The following is a 19,084-nucleotide window of genomic DNA, read 5'->3' as shown; positions in this document are numbered from 1 at the left end:
CATCTGGGGCGCTCAGAGCCTCACAAATCAGTCACAGGCTGCAGATTAATAAGAAGCATCTTGCATGATTATATACACCAGAAGAACTGAAAGTGATTGCCGTGGGAGTCCTGATGTCAAGAAGAAGAATTAAATAGCAGGGGCAGGCTGAAACCCTATGCCAGAGATTTAACTCTGTGCAGTCTGTATCTTCAGTTCTAAATGGAAGTGAAGTCCTCCATTCACAAACTATGCTGAGGATTAGATTAGAAAACTGGAAAGTAGGTGCTGTATGAGAACACAACAGCATAATAAATATTCGATGTTTTTAATAAAGTTTACACTCATAGTGACATGATGAAGACAAACCAACAGACCCCTGACCACATATGGTTTAGATACTGAAAAGGAGCTTAAAAATGGATGTCATAGCTATGATTTGTGGACTGTATACGGATGTAAATATTAGTCTGATGAATGAGCAGAAAGAACTGAATGGAAAATTGATGAATGATTCTGTAACACAGTAAAGGATTACTGTTCAAACAAAAGCACCAGAATTTCCATTAAAACACAAGAATTCCTATTGCAGTAAAAGATAAGACAAAACTGTCCATATTTCCAATGTTAAATTTAATACAAATGTGAAAAGCAATTGTGGAAAGAAACACAGGATAACAAGAGAAGTGAAATCTGGGGCTAGTAAGACAGCTCAGCAGGTGAAGGTGCCTGCCTCCAAGCATGGCACCTACATTCATCTCGAGACAAGTGAAGACAGAGGGAAAGCCTGAGCACGGTAATCATGCCTTTAACCCCAGCACGGGTGACAGCCAGCCCAGCCAGCCTGAATTATATACTGAGACCCTGTATCAAACAGAAAGAAAAGAGAGAGGGATGGAGGGAGGGAGAGAGGGAGGAGGCAGGGAAGGAGGGACCTAAGGAGGGAAGAGCCAACTACACAAAGTTGTCTTCTGACCTCCACATGCGCCATGTCATATGCACACACAGAGTAACCAGAGTTTACACTGTAGGACAGCACACACAGAGTAACCAGAGTTTACACAATAGGACAGCACAAACAGTAACCAGAATTTACACTGTAGGACAGCACACACAGAGTAACCAGAGTTTACACTGTAGGACAGCACACACAGTAACCAGAGTTTACACTATAGGACAGCACACACAGTAACCGGAGTTTACACTGTAGGACAGCACACACACAGTAACCAGAGTTTACACTGTAGGACAGCACACACAGTAACCAGAGTTTACACTTTAGGACAGCACACACAGAGTAACCAGAGTTTACACTGTAGGACAGCACACACAGAGTAACCAGAGTTTACACTATAGGACAGCACACACAGGGTTACCAGAGTTTACACTGTAGGACAGCACACACAGTAACCAGAGTTTACACTTTAGGACAGCACACACAGAGTAACCAGAGTTTACACTGTAGGACAGCACACACAGGGTTACCAGAGTTTACACTGTAGGACAGCACACACAGAGTAACCAGAGTTTACACTGTAGGACAGCACACACAGTAACCAGAGTTTACACTTTAGGACAGCACACACAGAGTAACCAGAGTTTACACTGTAGGACAGCACACACAGAGTAACCAGAGTTCACACTGTAGGACAGCAAACACAGTAACCAGACAATCAAAGTTCTTCAGTTATTTATCTGGGCTGGAAAGGATCTGTGTTAAAGAGGAACTAAGCAGGAAGTACCCACAAGAAACAGACTCAGATCTCTCCCAGGGTAAGCCTAAGAGTCTCCAACCTCAATCACAGAAGGGTTTTTGCTGCCTGTGTAGTCAAGGAGCTTTGTTTTGGTGTTTTCCAAAATGCACATGCCCAGAATTGTCCCCCAAATACTGACGCATTGAAGTGGAGCAAAACAGGACGTCAGACAAATTAATTCCTAATTACAAATTATTTTTATTATTTTATTTTTAAGAAAGGTAACGACTTCTCTATGCTAGGAATAACTGTATAGAACACTACCCTGTGCCACAGTCCATCAATCCTCAAGTAGAATATCATGATAAACTAAAGCCAAACCAGCAGCAACCCCAAAGCTCCCTAACACTCGTCTAAAGCAGATGACTTGTTCTTTTTCAAAGGAAGCAGACAAAGCACAGTCTGCCTTATCCCAGGGCTAACCTTCCTCTAACTGGGCTGTGGTACAAATTTTACTCTCCTGGGAGAGCAACATGTGGGCAAGGGCTACAAGTAAAGGTGGAGTTTCAAATGTCCCATGAAGAATTCTAACTCTCCCTGACAAAGAGCCAGGCAAACAGCCGAAGGCCACAGGTCAATGCCTAGAGTAAAGAGTGGAGTTGGGCTGTGTGATTTTACCTAGATGTGTCTAAAGAAGAAAAACTAAGTAGACATAACGTATCTTGAGTGGCAGGGACAAAGCATGATGATATGCACAAAAACAGCGTGACATTTGACAGCAATAGAGAAAGATCACTAAAGCAAAGGCCAAGGAGGAGAAACTGACCGTGGCATGAGAACTCGGTCACAACTGAGAAGTCTGCAAACGGCAGCCTACTCTTACTTTGGACAATAAAGTATGGCTGACGTTTGCAGTGCTCTAGTGACTGAGGGGAGGAGGGAGGGGGGCAATGAAATAAACCTGTAAAGTTTAGTTGGCCTCGACTTTTAAAATGTCAGCTGGGAAACTGGGCTAAAGAGATGGCTCAGTAGTTAAGAGCACTTGATGTTCTTCTAGTAGAAGACCTGGGGTTGATTCCCAGCACCAACGTAATTCTTCACGACCATCTGTAACTCCAGTTCTAGGGGATCCCACAACTTCTTCTGACATTTATGGGCACCAGGCATGCACACGGTACACATACTAACATATAGGCCAAGCATTCGAGACACATAAAATAAAGGTACAAGCTAAGTACAGCCAGCATTAAAAAGTCCACTGGGAGGGAAAGAATGGTTAAATATAGCTGGATTGGGAAATATCTAGAAATGGCATTTTTAAAGATAACTGAGGAAGTCTGATACAGACCAGACAGTCCATCTTAACAGATGATGGTCAGCTACTTTCAGTGGGATATGAGTATTACTACTGTGATCATCATTAAATGGGAGATGAAGCCCAGGGTGAGGTGTCTTGGTAACATACTTTCAAATGAGTCCCGTAGACTTGTATGAGACACCATCTGTAGAAATTGGTTTTATAGTTCAAATAAATAGGACTTTCAAAGTACAGACGGAATCTAGAAGGAGCCATGAATGATCATGTAGCATCTCGCAACTTTCTTGTTCATCTAAAAATCTTTAAAACAGTAGAAAAATAAGATTAAGCTTATTTTTCAATAACACATATGCCTCAATACTGCTGTGCCCATAATGGAGTAGTAGACAAACTTAAGTATCTTTTTGATTATACAATATACAATCTTTTTTGGGGGGTTTTTCGAGACAGGGTTTCTGTGTGTAGCTTTGCGCCTTTCCTGGAACTCGCTTTGGAGATCAGGCTGGCCTTGAACTCACAGAAATCCACCTGCCTCTGCCTCCTGAGTGCTGGGATTAAAGGCGTGTGCCACCACCGCCCGGCTGATGTACAATCTTTTTAGATTAGCTATGCTTATTATCTTTTTAAAACATTTTCAAATTGAGGGTTTCGTGTTACCAAAATACCAAAAGGAAAACAAATTTTAGAATCTCTTTTATCACCTGCCAAGTTCATTTTGTTTCTGCCATGAAGTCAGAGAAGCCTATGGAAACGACCTCTAACATAGAACTACAGCGTGAATAAAGAAAAACGGGGCTGAGTATAAATGGTAGCTGCGCTTACCTAACAGTCTGTCTTTATGTCCTCTGACTGTTTCGGATCCTTTCCCAAGATGGTACTCTTCCAGCACAAATCACATTCTCAGACTGAAAAAGCCACTTACTGAGAAGCCAATAGTACACTAAATATATAACAATACAATTCCTGACACAGTAAACATTCTGCCCAAAAGCATTTATTCTTTCAATGAACAATCTTTTCCTCAGAACAAAGACCCATTTGCCTTAGGAAGGTAGCAAACCCAGAACCACATGAAGAACAAAGCATACAAGCGCATCTCCTGTGTGTGAGGAACACACACACACACCACCCCCACACGGGTGGACTACCTCCTGCGTGAAACATGCTAGGACAAGAACACTTGAGGACACTGAAGGGATTAGTCACCCTAGTCTCATCACCTCTAATTGATAAATTAAGGAAAAAGCAGTTTTAAATAGGAAGGCACAGGTGCCCATTCTGACAAGAATAAGCTATCAAGACTTTCCATTTTGGAGTCTTCATTTTGCACAATTCTGCATGTGTTAAATGTCTGTTTTCAAATAGCTTAGTACTACAGGAGAGTAGTACACAGTTCAAAACTACTCAGAATAGTCTTCCTTTCTATCCACTTAAAATGCATCTGTCACAGACATAAAATCTCTGAAAAAAATACATTTGGAAAATTGTTATAAATAGTACAAATCTCCAACGAGTACAGTCCCAGCCTGTTAAGGGAAAAGAGTGAAAAATGTGAGTTAAAGATGATACAGCACAGAGTTATGGGATGGCTCCTGGACCAGAAATGGCAACTGGCAAAATCTACACAAATCTGTGGTCCATTAATATCCTGCACCAATGCTAATATCTTCATCCGATAAACATATTGTGGTTATACAATCCTTTGATATAAAAGGAAGCTGGGAAATGTACGCAGAAGTTACACTATAGTATAACTTTTCTATAATCCTAAAATTATGGCAAAATGGACCTGTCTAGCTTATGTCTAGACAACATTAAAACAAGAGGGAGCGGGAGGATGGGTAGGCTCCAGGATTCAAGCTTCTCAAATTGTGACTAGGTTCTACTTGGCTTACACAAAGCTCTACAGAATGGGACTTTCTTTCTCCCTGCCTAAAAGCCTTAAAAAGAAAAGGGCTTCTTTTTCCTGGGTTTTCTTTTCTTTCTTATCTTAGCAAAAAGAAAGAGTCTGGCATCAACCATGCAAGTCTGAGAGGCAGGACCTCCAACGACCAAAGAGGGGTGCCGGATGGCTTCCCATTGCTACCAAGGAACACACGTGCGCACCCCCAGCTTCCCAGTGCTACCAAGGAACACACATGCACACCCCCAGCTTCCCAGTGCTACCAAGGAACACAAGTGCGCACCCCCAGCTTCCCAGCAGCATCCGGGGGAATCAGAGTCCCACCACTCACTCCACTGTGCTTTGGTAAAGTTCACCTAGGTAATTTACAAAGTCAAGGTCAGGTCTACAGAACATTGGCTGGACTCTTGGCTTCCCCTGCTCTTGTAGCCAGTGTCCAAGCACAGCTAGCAAATGCTTCTCACCTCCCCCAGCCACAGAGACAGGGAACATCAACTGACTTAACCAAATAACATAATGAAGCAATCTCCTCTCAGCATTATCTGAGCACAAAGCTAGGGAAAGAAAAAAAAAGCAGATCAAAGTTGTCCTGCAATGCATATCAGTGCAGCAAAGAGCTTTAACTGGGACTAAGTTTGAATTAAAAGGTACTTTGAAAAAAATCTTGCCATTATCAAAGACAAAAATGTTACTGAAATGTTTTATTCAATATTCCATTGAATACGCAGCTTAAAACAATGCCACCTGTGTTAGGAGGAGCTGAGTGGGGCGAGAAGGGCACACTGGGCCACGTTCGCACTGCAGCTGCTGGAGACTTAAGCCAGCATTAACCTTTGCGAGGACAGCTGGGCAAACTCTGACCACTCTCTCCTTTTCAAGAGTCTTTCTCCTGGCTCCATTCCTCTCGATTTCCTGCCATTATCACCTTCTTCGCCCATCTGTAGATGCTACTGGGTCTTGGAGTTCTGTCCAACAGTATTTTCTTTCTTAATTGGCTTTAGGATCTCCCTACAACACAGGGAGATCTATATGCCAATAACTTCAAATAAATAACTTTTACCCCATATTTCTCTCCTGAACATTCCTCTTCAACGTTCTGACCTCAAGTTCTCTGGTCTCAAAGATGCCCTCAGTACTGTTTCTTCACAGTCTGATTCACTTTCCCATTCACAAGAGGAAAGCATTCCATGTCTGGATCCTGCTCAGACCTGGAACACCCTCTGCTGCTCCTCCCTCCCTCTCAACAGAAAACAACCTGTACTTCAAGCAGGTTAACAGATCCTACAAGATGCACCTCAACTTTGGGCTCGTCCTCCATCAGCATTCACTCTTTACTATTTCTAGGAATTTAGACCAAAAAACTACAACATTTAATTACAAGAATATTCACCCAGGAGTTTTTTTTTTTTAAGTGAAAAAGTATTTGACCTGTAATTAAGAAAAAGATTTGCCACACTCTTAACACATCACATGATGCTCTCTTTGAGCACTATTAAAAACTCACTTTCAGGGTTGGGGATTTAGCTCAGTGGTAGAGTGCTTGCCTAACAAGCACAAGGCCCTGGGTTCCGTCCTCAGCTGGGGGGTGGGGGGGTGGGAGGGCACGACTCACTTTCCCAGCCGGGCAGTGGCGCACACCTGTAATCCCAGCACTCTGGAGGCAGAGCCAGGAGGATCTCTGTGAGTTTGAGGCTAGCCTGGGCTACAGAGTGAGTTCCAGGACAGGCTCCAAAGCTACAGAGAAACCCTGTCTTGAGAAAAGACAAAAAACAAACAAACAAACAAATAAACGAACAAAAACAAAAGGAAAAAAGAACTCATTTTCCCTCGTGGAACCATCAGTCAACAGACAACAGGAGGTTCTGAAACACTGCAAAGCAACGGGCCCATTTCGGAGGGAGGGAGGGAGGGAGGGAGGGAGGGAGGGAGGGAGGGAGGGAGGACATGAATGCATAGGTGCACACACAAACTAGCGAAGAGCACTGCATCCCTTGGAGCTAGAGTTATAGGCAGTTGTGAGCTGCTGCTATGTTGTATTAAAGATGAAATACTTTCCACAGTTTCAGAAACCACTGCAAGCCCTAAAATCACTTCACTGTTGAAAAACTAGAGGAGTTTCTGTTTCTTTTCCAGCCTGTGAACACACAGATTTAATCAGGAAGTCTATCACTTCACTGACTTGACAAGTTAAAGTTTCCAGCATTTGACTAATGAGAATTTTCGTACTGTCCACTTAGACTCTGGTTTTCAGTTCCAGGCCTTCCTCTGTACATCCCTCTGTCTGTCCACTTGTTTAAAGTGATACCTATAGAGTGAGTGGTTTGTTTTCTGCTATGTTATGAACATTCAAACCTTGTCATTTTTAGTCAGGCAGTGGTGGCGCACACACCTTTAATGCCAGCACTCGGGAGGCAGAGACAGGTGGATCTCTGAGTTTGAGGCCAGCTTGGTCTACAGAGTGAGTTCCAGGACAGCCAGGGCTACACAGAGAAACCCTGCCTCAAAAAACAAACAAAATAATGATCCCCATAGGTCCATGTATTTGAATGTTTTATCACCAGAGAGTGGAACTGTTTGGAAGGATTAGAAGGATTAGGAGGTGTGGCCTTGTTGGAGGAAGTGTGTCACTGGGGTGGGCTTTGAGGTTTCAAAGGTCCACGCCAGGCCCAGTCTTCCTCTCTCTCTCTGCCTTCCCATCAAGAGGTAGCTCTCCATTACTTCTCCAGCACCATGCCTGCCACCACGCCTGTTGCCATGGTGATGATGGCTGTATGAAGCTGTATGCAGGCCCCCAGTGAAATGCTTTCTCTTACAACAGCTACAGTGGTCATGTGTCTCTTCACAGCAAGAGAACAGGGACTAAGGCAGTAAGTTACAGACGTGTTAGATCACTCCTAAGCATGTGAACAGATCCACTAGCTAGAGGGTTTGATTTTAATTTTTTTATTTATTTGGAGGCAGGGTCTCATAGCTCAGGCTGGCTACAGCTCTGTGTAGTTGAGGAGGATGGCCCAGGACTTGACATCCTCCTGTCTCTACCTCCTGAGTGTTAGATTACAGTCTTGTAACCCCAGGTCTGGTTTATACAGTGCTAGAGATTGAACACAGGATATAGGCTATACTACATAAGCACAGTGCCAAATGAATTACATCCTCAGGCCCTGCGAGCCAGGGCTCAAAAGACACCAACCTTAAGAGAACCACTGTATGAGTTTTTATTAATTTCTGAATATTTGGGAAAGAAAATGGCTTGAGAACTTCAAAGAATCTTTACAGATGATAAAAACCGACTACGAAAATGAATAATGAAGGTGACTAGGAAAGAGTCAGAACCATAAATTTTACATGAATGATTAACTTAAGATAATCACTCCACAGGGTACTCAGCATATATTACTTTACATGTTGTTATGTACGTATAACTAACTGTACAAGGTTGTACACACAAAACCCACATGGGGCTACACTGTGAGTGACTCACAACTTTTCTGGAGTCATCCTGGCATTTGATTGTGTACCACAGAAACGAACTCTGCACACGACTCTGCCCGGCAGCACCACCTCCTCTAACACCCCCTTTGCACCCAACTATTCCCCATCGGTTTTGGTGGCCAAGCTAAAGAAGGGCCATGGGTGTAATACAGTTGTCAATCAACAAATACTCACTCAAAGAAGACACTGAATCTGGCCCCTGCCCTCACTGAATTGATAAATCACCCTGGCAGTAAAGCGAACAGGTAAACAAAGACACAAACGTGGCTGTGATGTACCATGGGAGAAGGGACAAGATGAAGTGATGAAAACAGAAAAATGCTGTTTACAGTTCCAGGGTTAGGCCTCCGGGAGATGATACTCAAGCCCAGCCCTACACAACTTGCAACAATCAGCCTGAGAACAACAGGGAGGGAGAGTCTCCTTTCAGAAGACAGCAGGTGCAGAGCTCCTGCAAGAGGAAGCAGCTTAGCAGGCTGAAGTGAAAAGAAAGGAGGCCATGTGATTCTAGCAAAGGGGAAACTACACAAACTAAGGAAAGGCAGGGCTGGCTTTGTCTGGCCTCAGTAGAGCTGCTTGATTTTTATCTAAGCTCTAAGGCAAATCATGCAACGATATTAAAAGGGAGAAGCGATTGTTTCTAGCTCCGTCCATTTTCTTAACAGCTGGATAATATTCCAGTGTGTGTAAGTGTACCACATTTTCATTATCCATGCATCGGCTGATGGACATCTAGGCTGTTTCCAATTTCTAGGCTGTTAAGAATAAAGCAGCAATGAGCATGGCCGAACAAGTGTCTCTGTAGTAATAAGGCACAGGGCCCTTTGGGTATATGCTCCACAGTGGTACAGCTGGATCTTACGGTGGGTCAATCTTCAGCTTTTTGAGGGACCTCCACACTGATTTCTACAGTAACCGTACAAACATAGTAGGTGAGTAACTCGGACCCCAAAAGACCACACGGCACCTTTTCTCTTATGTGCAGATACTAGCTTTTTGAGATGTGTGTGTGTTTCAATTCAAATAATCACAGAGGTTGGGCGGGTAGTAAGGAAACAGGGAGTTGAGGGTCTTCCAAGGAAGGGAAATAGAATATAGTGTTATGAAGAGATAAAGGAGAAACTAGAATAGCATTAAATAGGGAGGGGCAGGAGGGATGGGTAAGGGACAGAATATAGAGAGAGACAATTAACACTAAATAAAAGCCATTTGAAAAGTCAGATGGAAGCCTACTACTGTAGAAACTTTCTACAATATATACATATACAAAAAGAATTTAATGAAGTTACCATATGATGGGGGAGACAATGCCCCAACTAGACAGCTTACACTACCAAGTAAAACCTCCAGTACCAGGAATGGGTTCCATCTTGTTAAGTTGTTGGCCAAAGGGGTCCCACAGGTACCCCCAGATGGCTACCCTTCACAACCTGATAACAGATAACACTTATGTCATGGAACATCGAGAAACTGAGCTGGTGCCCAACTAGCAGCTTCCCTTCTACTGACTAACTTCACAGTGCCGAGAGGAGGAGAGAAGTAATCATCAATATCACTCAGCTATGAACCCTGTGACCTACACCAACAACCTGCCTACAAGATACACTGGGGCAGCATGGCACAGCTGTTATAGAAGCAACCAACTGCTTTTTAAAATCGGGTGCAAGGCCCACTCCTTAATATGGAACCCATACCTGCCACTAGATATTTCATAGATCCTAGGAGAAAGCCTACTACTATTATTCTGCTAAATAAACAGAAATAAAATGACTCCTAAAGACATGTTGCTAGTTCCATAGATCAGTGCATCATCACTCAACCTGCATCACAGAAGCTTGTTCTTGCACTAGATGACAATTACCATAGAGACCCATAATGGGGCAGTGTGCAGAGTGAGAAGCCCTAAACAGAGATGTCTTTATCGAACTCCTCCCTTCGGGGATTATGCTGAGGAGGTGGCGGGAAGACTCTATGAGCTAGAAGTATGGATGACTTCAAGGAAAGAGTGTCTTCCAAGCATGACAAGAGCTGATGCACATATGAACTCACAGAGACCATGACAGTACACGAAAGACCCACACAAGTTTCAACAAGATCAAATCCGAGCACTGAGAAGGAGAAGTAGGCACCAAGTCCCACCCCTAATCAAGAAGCAATTTGTTACTTAGTTGGAGAGGGGAAAAAAAAAAATCAATGAAGTGACACTGGGTGTTATCAACCCCACTCCACAGCAGGCCCTGAGCTCACAAAATGGACACCATGCTTCCTGTGTGTATGCTTATTTTGTTTGGGTATTTTTTTGTCTTTTGGGGGTTTTTTGTTTGGTTTGGTTTTCAGTTTTGGGGGGGGGTGTTTTGTTTTGTTTGAGAGAGAAAGAACATTTACTTGGGTAGGTAGGGAGGTGAGGAGGATTGAGAGGAGTTGGAAGAGAAGAATATAATCAAAATATATTGTATGAAAAAAATTTAAACCAGTAAATACAAAAGGAGGTGGCACCCAACTGATTTACGTCTTCTGCTTATGCTAAGAACTGTAAAGGGGTAAGAACAGATGTCAAAGGCCAGTTACGTACCAAAGGCTGGTACAACAATATACTATATATACTGTGAGAAAGACACACACACACACACACACACACACACACACACACATAAAATAACAGTGCAGACAAAACAGGTTGGAGCAGAAAGTGCAAGGAAGAGCTGAGTTACTCTTGATAGCACACTTGGTTAAGGTGTGTGTGTGTGTGTGTGTGTGTGTGTGTGTGTGTGTGTGTCCATAATAAGAGCAAAGGAATGGTACAGCACCATTACACCTTTAACCAATACACAACAGTGAGGAAAGGTTTCTTCTCCTCCTCTGTCTGTTCATTAGTTTTTCATTTTTTGTTTTGGAATGGGAGCATCCAACTAAAATTCAAGTTTATTTTTTTTAATTTTATGTGTATGGGTGTCTTGCCTGCATGTCTGTATATCACTTGTATGGCTGGTGCCCTTAGATGCCTAGAAAGGGACATTGGATGCTCTGGAACTGGTGTTATAGTTGTGAACAGCCATGTAGGAGTTGGGAATTGAACCCAGGCACTCTGGAAGAGCAGTCAGCACTCTTAACCACTGAGCCATTGCTAAAGCCCTTCAGAATGGTTTTAAACATGATTTCTCTTAGATGCCTCAAGACAGTCCTGAAAACGTGTGAGTTTTCAGCTTAGAAGTTAAGATGAGACTAGGAATTACAGGACTATTGAACAAGTTCTTCAAACTTACCTAGCATGTAGTATATAAATGAATGAACCACACTCCAGATGTTCTGACCAGAACAGGTTTATACATGGACACATTTTTAACACTGTCAAGTAATTTTTGATGTGAACTAGACTCTGAGAACCTCTTATGTAAACAGACTGGAGGGAGGGGGTGCCCAGAATTGCACCCAGGGCCTCATTTATGCTAGATAAGCATTCTACCCTCAGCTTATCTTAATGTAAATACATTTTAGAGTATTTTATCATCCAGACATGTAATTCTTTATAGAGGACGACTGTATGTGGAGCAATATGTTATGATAATGGTTTCACTGAATAAATTCGGGAACTATCTAATCTCTTCTAGGCATACAGCATTATAGAGAAAAATTCTAACTAGACATTCTTTGAAATGTCACTTACTGAAGGCTTTTCTCAAGTTGAATAATGTATTTCACAAATATTTCCTTGTAAAGTACTCATGAAATATGTCACACATGAGCAAATCAAAAATCAAGGTTCAGGAAAGTAATCTTGCCCAAAGAACACAAATTAACAGGCAAAACCAAGATTCAAAAATCAATCCACACCTATTCCAGTGAACTTCTCACTCCCCACCCACAAAAAGCTACCCTACCCCCAAAAACTCACCCATTATAATAATATAAAAGGAGTAAACAAGTATAATCAGTAAACAAAACTAATAAGTTAGCAGGAAGATTTTCCTCTTGATTTCCACTACTTAGAACCGTAATTGCAGAAACTGTATTTTATCCCTTTGGAAAGACCTACAAAAGCTGGGAAATAGAAAAGGGGTGTGTGTGTGTGTGTGTTGTATGTCTGCACATGCACACGCATACATCATGCCCATAAGGATCCTGAATGGTCAAAAAGTCCTGTATAAATCCCAGTTCACATATCTGCCTAAGGTAATAAAACAGGTCACAGTGGCTCAGCCACAGGAGGATCCTTAGCTGGGCTAAGAACCTGTACACATATGAGCTCAGTAAAGTCACCATCACTTACTGGAAGAACACATGAGTAATAACCATGGGTGAGGTTTTAATACAGAAGGCAGGCCTTTGCTTTAATTTGGATATATATGTCACACTGTCTGCTTACTACATCTACTACAGCACCTGCATGTTTCCTGAAATGCCACCAGTCCTCTTGGCTGACTCCCCTGACCATGACCTCTGGTCATTCATCATCCCTACAGGTCTAAGGCTGGCTGCAGCTGATTATCCCCAGGCTAGACTTCAAATTCCCTGACAGAAGAAAGTGAGTCTTGTTCATTTCTAATCATCTGCTTAACCTCTCATTACTGTGTGTCTTGCACTGCTCTATGTCCTGAGACTACAGCAAAGAACAGAACGAATGAAGCTCCCGCCTGGTCAGAACCTATAGTCTAGTGTTATCTGACACAGTGTAACAAGGTAACAAAACATTAAGTACATGTATCAGCCAGCAGAAAATGTTACTTAGAAAGCAGACAAAAAGAGTTCAGAAGCTGCTATGTTACTGATCAAGGAAAGTCTCCCATGCCAGAAACCTGAAATAATCCAACCAAAGCAAGCCACGATCATCTGGAGGGGAAGAGTCCCCCAAGGGTAGGAAGAACAAGTGCAGAGCGCCCAGGGTACAGCCGCAATTCAGCAGCTGCCGGGAAGACTAAAGCAGGCAGTGACTTGTGCACTGACCGGGACAGAGGCACGCGCCGGATCTAAGCAGAAAAGCCATTCCTCTAGCGTCTTCAGTGGTTCTGTTAATTCCACAAAGAGGCTTAAACCCAAACCTTACAGCACATAGCAACAAATCCTGACCTCCGGACAATCATTTTGTCTTAAACCTACACAACCTGTCTGGACACAAGAGAAGTCAGCTCTGAATGCTCTGTGAGCCTGAGGATCCCCACAACCAAAGCCATGGAGCTGCTCATTAACGACATCGTATTCCTGGAAGGTACCCTGACGCAAAGTGAACCTGGTCGGCCAAAATGAATGGAAATTTTAACACTCGGTGATACATTTTCCGATTTTGACAAGACTGAACCAGTCCTGGAATAAGCCATCAGCGTTTTTAAAAATAGCTCCTTCAAGCTCCTGTAAGTCCCTTCAAACACATTTCTTTGAGAAATCAGAATCTGCTTGACAATGTGACATTTAGCACACACACTCACCATCCCCCAAGGCATATTCCTGCCAATTAGTGATACTGAGCAATGAGGCGAAGAGGCAGGCATCTTAATTTATGGCACTTATCACACTCCTATTCCGGGATTTTCTAATCCAGTCTTAAAGAACTACGAAGTTAGCAGAAATTCCCTAAAAATAAGTTACGATCCTTCCTTCCAATTAAAATCTGAAAGCTTTATTTTCCCAAATGCCCCACTCTAAAATACAGTATTGTTTGTTTTTGTTTGTTTGTTTGTTTGTTTTTAAAGGAATGTGCTAATATCTTTCAGGAAAACATCCTTTAAAAACACTAGAGAGGTGGCTCACGCTTGTAATCCCACTTAACTCCCGAGGCCTGGACTACATACACAGTGCGTTTCGGGCCAGCCTTGGCTACGGAAGCAAACAGTCTCGGAACACTAAAAACACTTCAGAGGAACTGGCCCTAGTGCACCCAGCAACAGGCGGTACTTTCCTTTTCCCTGCCAGTCAAAGGCCTTGAACCAACGCAAACGAACGGGTGAAATGCCAGCCAGGTTCCCGAGTCTCCCGGGTCCCTGCCGGGAGCGCCGGCCTGGCGACACCACAGCCTCTCGCCGCGGGGTCGAACCGAATGGAACCCGCACCCAACCGAAGAGAGGTGTGCAGAGGCACGAGCCCGCCCGGGGTTCCCCCCAGCACGGGAAGCGAGTGCGAGCCGGGACACCCCGCGACTCCGCTCCGGGCGGAGCGCGCACGGCCTCCCCCGGGCTCCGCACGGCCGGGGGCCGAGACGCGGGCGGGGGATGGATGCCCCGGGGAGTGGGACAGGAAGGTAGCCCGAGGCCGGGGAGGACCGGGGACCCCGAGGGAAGGCCTCGGGCGCAATTTACGCAGACCGGCACGCGAGGCGCGAGGAAGCGGGACCCGGCCGGGGACCGGCGGGAGGGAGGTGCTGAAAACCGGGGAAACCCGAGGCGGGGAGCCGGGCGGGGGAGGGGAGCGTCCGCCCGCCACCGGGACAGCGGCACTCCGGGGGTGGGGGAGACAAGAGGTGCGACCCCGGGACCCCCCGAGGACCCTCCCCAACACACCGAGCGCCCGCAGCGCGTCCCCGCCCCCACTCACCATGTACAGCGTGAAGGGCAGGCCGAGCAGAAAGAGCCACAGGTAGAGGTGGAGCGCGTTCACGAAGGTGGCCTGGTGCGGGTCGTAGTACCAGCCGCCGCTGAGCGCGGCCCACACCCCCTGCCGGAGGATCTGCAGCGTCTGCGACCCCATCCCCACCCGGCGTCGCCGCCGCCGCCGCCGTCGTCCCCGCCCCGGCCCCAGCTTCGGCCTCGTCGCCTGCGCGCCCGCGGCCCGGTCTAGCCCCCTCCCGAGCTCCGGGAGAGCGGCCCGGCGCCGCAGCGCTCGCAGTTGCTGTTGCAGGAGGAGGAGGAGGAGGAGACCGGGGAGGAGGCGGCGGCAATCGGCGGGGCTGAGAGTGGTGAGGAGGAGGAGGAGGAGGAGGAGGAGGAGGAGGAGGAGGAGGAGGAGGAGGAGGAGGAGGCCAGGCTCCGGCCCGCCGCCATCTTGTCGCCAAGCTCCGAGCGCGGCCCGCCAGCGCCTCCGCCACCGCCGCCTCTGCCGCCGCGACCCCCGCCGGCCGCCAGCCGGGACCCGGCGGAGCAGGCGACCCGGCGCCCGGGAGGACGCGGAAGAAGCCGCGCCCCCTCCGGCTCCTCCTCCCGCTCTCTCCGCCCGCGGGACGGGCCCCACGGGTACGCGCAGCGCCTCGGTCGCGTGGGCGCCTCCTGTTGGCGCCCGGCAGAAGTGTGCAGACGCGGCCTCAAGCCCGAGTGGGGGTGGGGGGGGGGGGGGGGGGGGGGGGGGGGGGGGGGGGGGGGGGCACGTGCCCGGGGACCCCACTGCGCCGGGCAAGACCCACCCAGTAAGCTCAGTGACCGACCAGTCAGTCCTTCAAGGGGAACGGTAGACCTTGCCTGGCTGGCATGTGTGGCATTTGTGCAAGACCTAAAAAGACATGGGTGGGGTATAAACTGAGATGGACACTGCAGGCCTGGAAGAATTAAGGCTGAAGTTAAACAGTCACAATGCACACAATTTGAGCAGGAACTGTGTTAGCCCTTTGGTGAGGCCCGGAGGTCGTTTGGGTGAGAAAGAGGGCGACGGGCGAGAACAGGGAGCATGCATGGCTTCCAGATAGGCATAAATTAGTACAAATTGCAAGAGATATAAAAGTATGACACGAACAGGTTATGTGCGCATCACAACTCTTTCAAGTGTTGTAACTAGTAGCCATTTTTATCAATGGGCCAGTCTCAGCGGGGTTGAAAGATTACCGACTCCACCCGAATTTTGAATGGGTCTTGTACTTCTCTTATACTTGTGAAAACTGGGCATCATTCTTGACCCTGTCTAATGTTTCTGAAGTATGTCTGATCTCACTGGATGATTTTTTTTTTTAAGAGTTTGAAGCTTGAGTTTATTGTAGCAATAAACGTACTCTGCTTTCCCAGATTAAAGTTGCTATAATTAATGAGGGGAAGCAAGTGAGCCAGAGCAGCGGATGACGTTTCTAAAAAGTGGTTAAAAACCCATTGCAATGCCTCCGGGTGTCATGCCACTGTATGGCTGGCTATTTTCACACCTGTTTCACTTAACCTTCACAACACTCCTTTGAGGCAATGCCTTGGCTATCCTTACTTTTTATCTGTGAGGGCTCATTGCCCAGGTTCTCTTAAGTAGTAAGTGGTGGGGAGCTCTGAAGTCAGTGTTCATCCTGGCTGCAAGCAGATCCACTCAGACAGGGGTTAGTATGGTCAGCTGTTCTCAAAGGGCCATGGTGGACATCACCCGAGAATGAGTTAGAAATGGAAATTCTCACATTAACTCTGGGGGGTGTGGGGGGAGACACGGACACAAGGACACCCAGCAAGCCTTCCAGAGGATTTATAGGGCCAGGTAGGAAAAACACCGTTCTCAACTTTGATTTATTATTGTATAATCATAAAGCTATCTAAGTTCAATACAATACCTTAAAATTAGAAGGTATAAATAAATTCACATCAACATGTATTTTAAATGTACATCTAAAAACTAAAATGAAATAATATAATTAAAACAGTGGCCTAATGGCTTGATTCACAGCCACAAGACGGTGGCAGCTGTCTTTTGTGTGTCTCCTGAAGGAGACAGGAAAGCTCTCCGAGAAACTGGATGTGATCCCAAGCTTTCCAACACAAAGGGAGACGTAAACAGGGATAAAATTCCAATAGCACATCAGTTTCCATGCCAGCAAACATCCGCTGTGGTTTAATATGAAAGGATGAACTGTCATACAGTGAGGCAGACCGGGAGAAATGGAGCCTAGAACTAGATGCAGCCACGGAATGAGAGGCAGACCCAGCTGGACCAGAAGAGAGTATGTGGAGGACATAAAACTAACCCGCAGCAAACCAGGAAGGCAGCCGGCAGCGAGGATCTCCAGCCTGTGAGAAGGCCAAGGGACAGCTGCAAGGCTGCCTGGAGAGCTCAAGGAGCCGGCAAAAATGAGGGAATCATGGCAAGAACGAGAAAATATGTTGCAAGGCCCCAGCCTCACTGCTGGAGTTTTCCAGGTCCAAATTCATATCCTTGAGTCTAGGTACTTGGGCAAATTCTGGTGACCCAGGAGACCAAGACAAATATCCAAAAGCCAAATCTGATGGATGTAGTGAAACTTAACAGGAAAAAAAAAAAAAAAAAAAAAAAAAGCTTCATGCTTCGAACTGGGACAAAATTTCACACCAAGAGTGTTTGCCTTATGTTGAGGCCCCTGGATGTTAGTGTAAAACCCTAATTCTCTTCCAATACTCCCAGGCTTAATCCCAGACCCCACAGATGGGAGTTGTACTGCAATAGTCTGGGTGAACTGGGGCCAGCAAGACAGGCAAGCCCAGAACGGTAAAGGGGGCAGTGAGAATCTATCTCTTTTCGCTCTGAACTAACTGGTAGGAGCATTTTAGAAAAATGCTAATTAACTAGCGGTTGAAAGAACACATAGTAAAGGCTGACCTTCTCAGATGACTGACTCAGTCACAGGAAGAATTGGGTGGAGCCTATGTGCCTTTCATCTGTAGCTTTCAAAATGTTTATAAGTGCTCCGTATGTTATCCACAGGGGCACAGAAAGGTTAAATGGTTTGCCCCAGGTCACACACTCTGTCATCCTCATAAAATGGAAGAGCAAGATGCGAATGAAGAGATCTAATTTGCTAAATGTTAACACTCTTAGCCAGGCACAAAAGTCATCAATAATGCTACACTTAACATGTCAGAGTTAGCAGCCTGTGACATACTACCAAAACACCCCCCTGACATTGGCTCATCTTTCAGCCGATTTTATTAAAGTGATGTCCCCTGACCAGCTTGTAGGCCCCTTGAGGACTGGGAACACCCACAGCCGGTGCTTTCTCCTGCTGTCCCTGAAAGGGACAGATCTGAACATGCAAAACCTTCTAAAGACTCCACCCAGGTTATGCTACAGCTCTGTCTTTTTACTTTCAACATTAAGGTCCACATGTCTTGCTAACTACCCAAAGCCAAAAGTAGCCATGTCTTTTCTGAGACCAGATCCTCTTCCCTCTCCTAGTGAAACCAACATTTGCTTACTTGCTCAGACTTGGGCCCTCGCCTGTGCTCTAAACCCCTGGGTTCCTTCTCCTACCCCCTCCCATCACGTTACTCGATCAACGCTCCTGGTGGATGCCATCTGCAGCTCTTACCCAATAGCCTGCTGCCACCAGCCTCTCCCCCTTCAAAACCTTGTACCTTCTACCAGCAAATTAATCTCCCTAATCTACTTTTCTTAAAAGCCTTTAATTCCCTTCAGTAACCTACAGGAGTAAAAGCATGGTCCTTAGCCAAGCATTCACGGCTCCCTACAACCTGAATATTTTCTTTCATGTCACTGCCTCTGCTTCCCAGCTGGAACCCGTTTTTTATTGGTGAATATCAGCCTATATACTTAGTATGTGTATCAGTCCACCCAGTTACTAATCTGCTGGTGTGCTCTTATTGACAAATTCTTAGTCTTTTACCTACCTCTTCTAAAAAATTCATAACAACTACACCAAACTCTTCTTTATTTTATTTATTTATTTATTTTGAAACAGCCTGGCCAGCCTGCTTACAGGTTCCACTCACTTAGCACTTAATTGTCTGTTACTTTATTTGCCTCCAGAAATGCATTCCTTGAGGGCAAGGTGCTTCTCAGTGTGTACCCCAGGTGCCCATCAAAAAGCGGTTATGATCAGTCCAC

At 45.6% G+C, this 19,084-nt stretch overlaps 1 protein-coding gene across 4 annotated transcripts in view; it reads right to left on the bottom strand.

The window, feature by feature from the left end:
• Positions 1-15,275, bottom strand: part of Pcnx1 (pecanex 1) — a 145,048-nt gene extending 129,773 nt beyond the window's left edge. For 3 of the 4 annotated variants that reach the window (XM_036206590.1, XM_036206592.1, XM_036206591.1), the window contains exon 1: positions 14,909-15,275. In XM_036206590.1, coding sequence (XP_036062483.1) covers positions 14,909-15,061 — 153 coding nt within the window. In that variant the 5' untranslated portion in view covers positions 15,062-15,275. The remainder of the gene's footprint in view (positions 1-14,908) is intronic. The other variant, XM_036206593.1, reaches the window with a different exon arrangement.
• Between the last annotated feature and the right edge of the window lie 3,809 nt (positions 15,276-19,084).

This window comes from Onychomys torridus, chromosome 14, assembly GCF_903995425.1.
Source record: "Onychomys torridus chromosome 14, mOncTor1.1, whole genome shotgun sequence".
Classification (NCBI taxonomy): domain Eukaryota; kingdom Metazoa; phylum Chordata; class Mammalia; order Rodentia; family Cricetidae; genus Onychomys; species Onychomys torridus.
The sequence above is the reverse complement of the archived record's forward strand: the minus strand, read 5'-3'. Positions and strand labels throughout refer to the sequence as shown.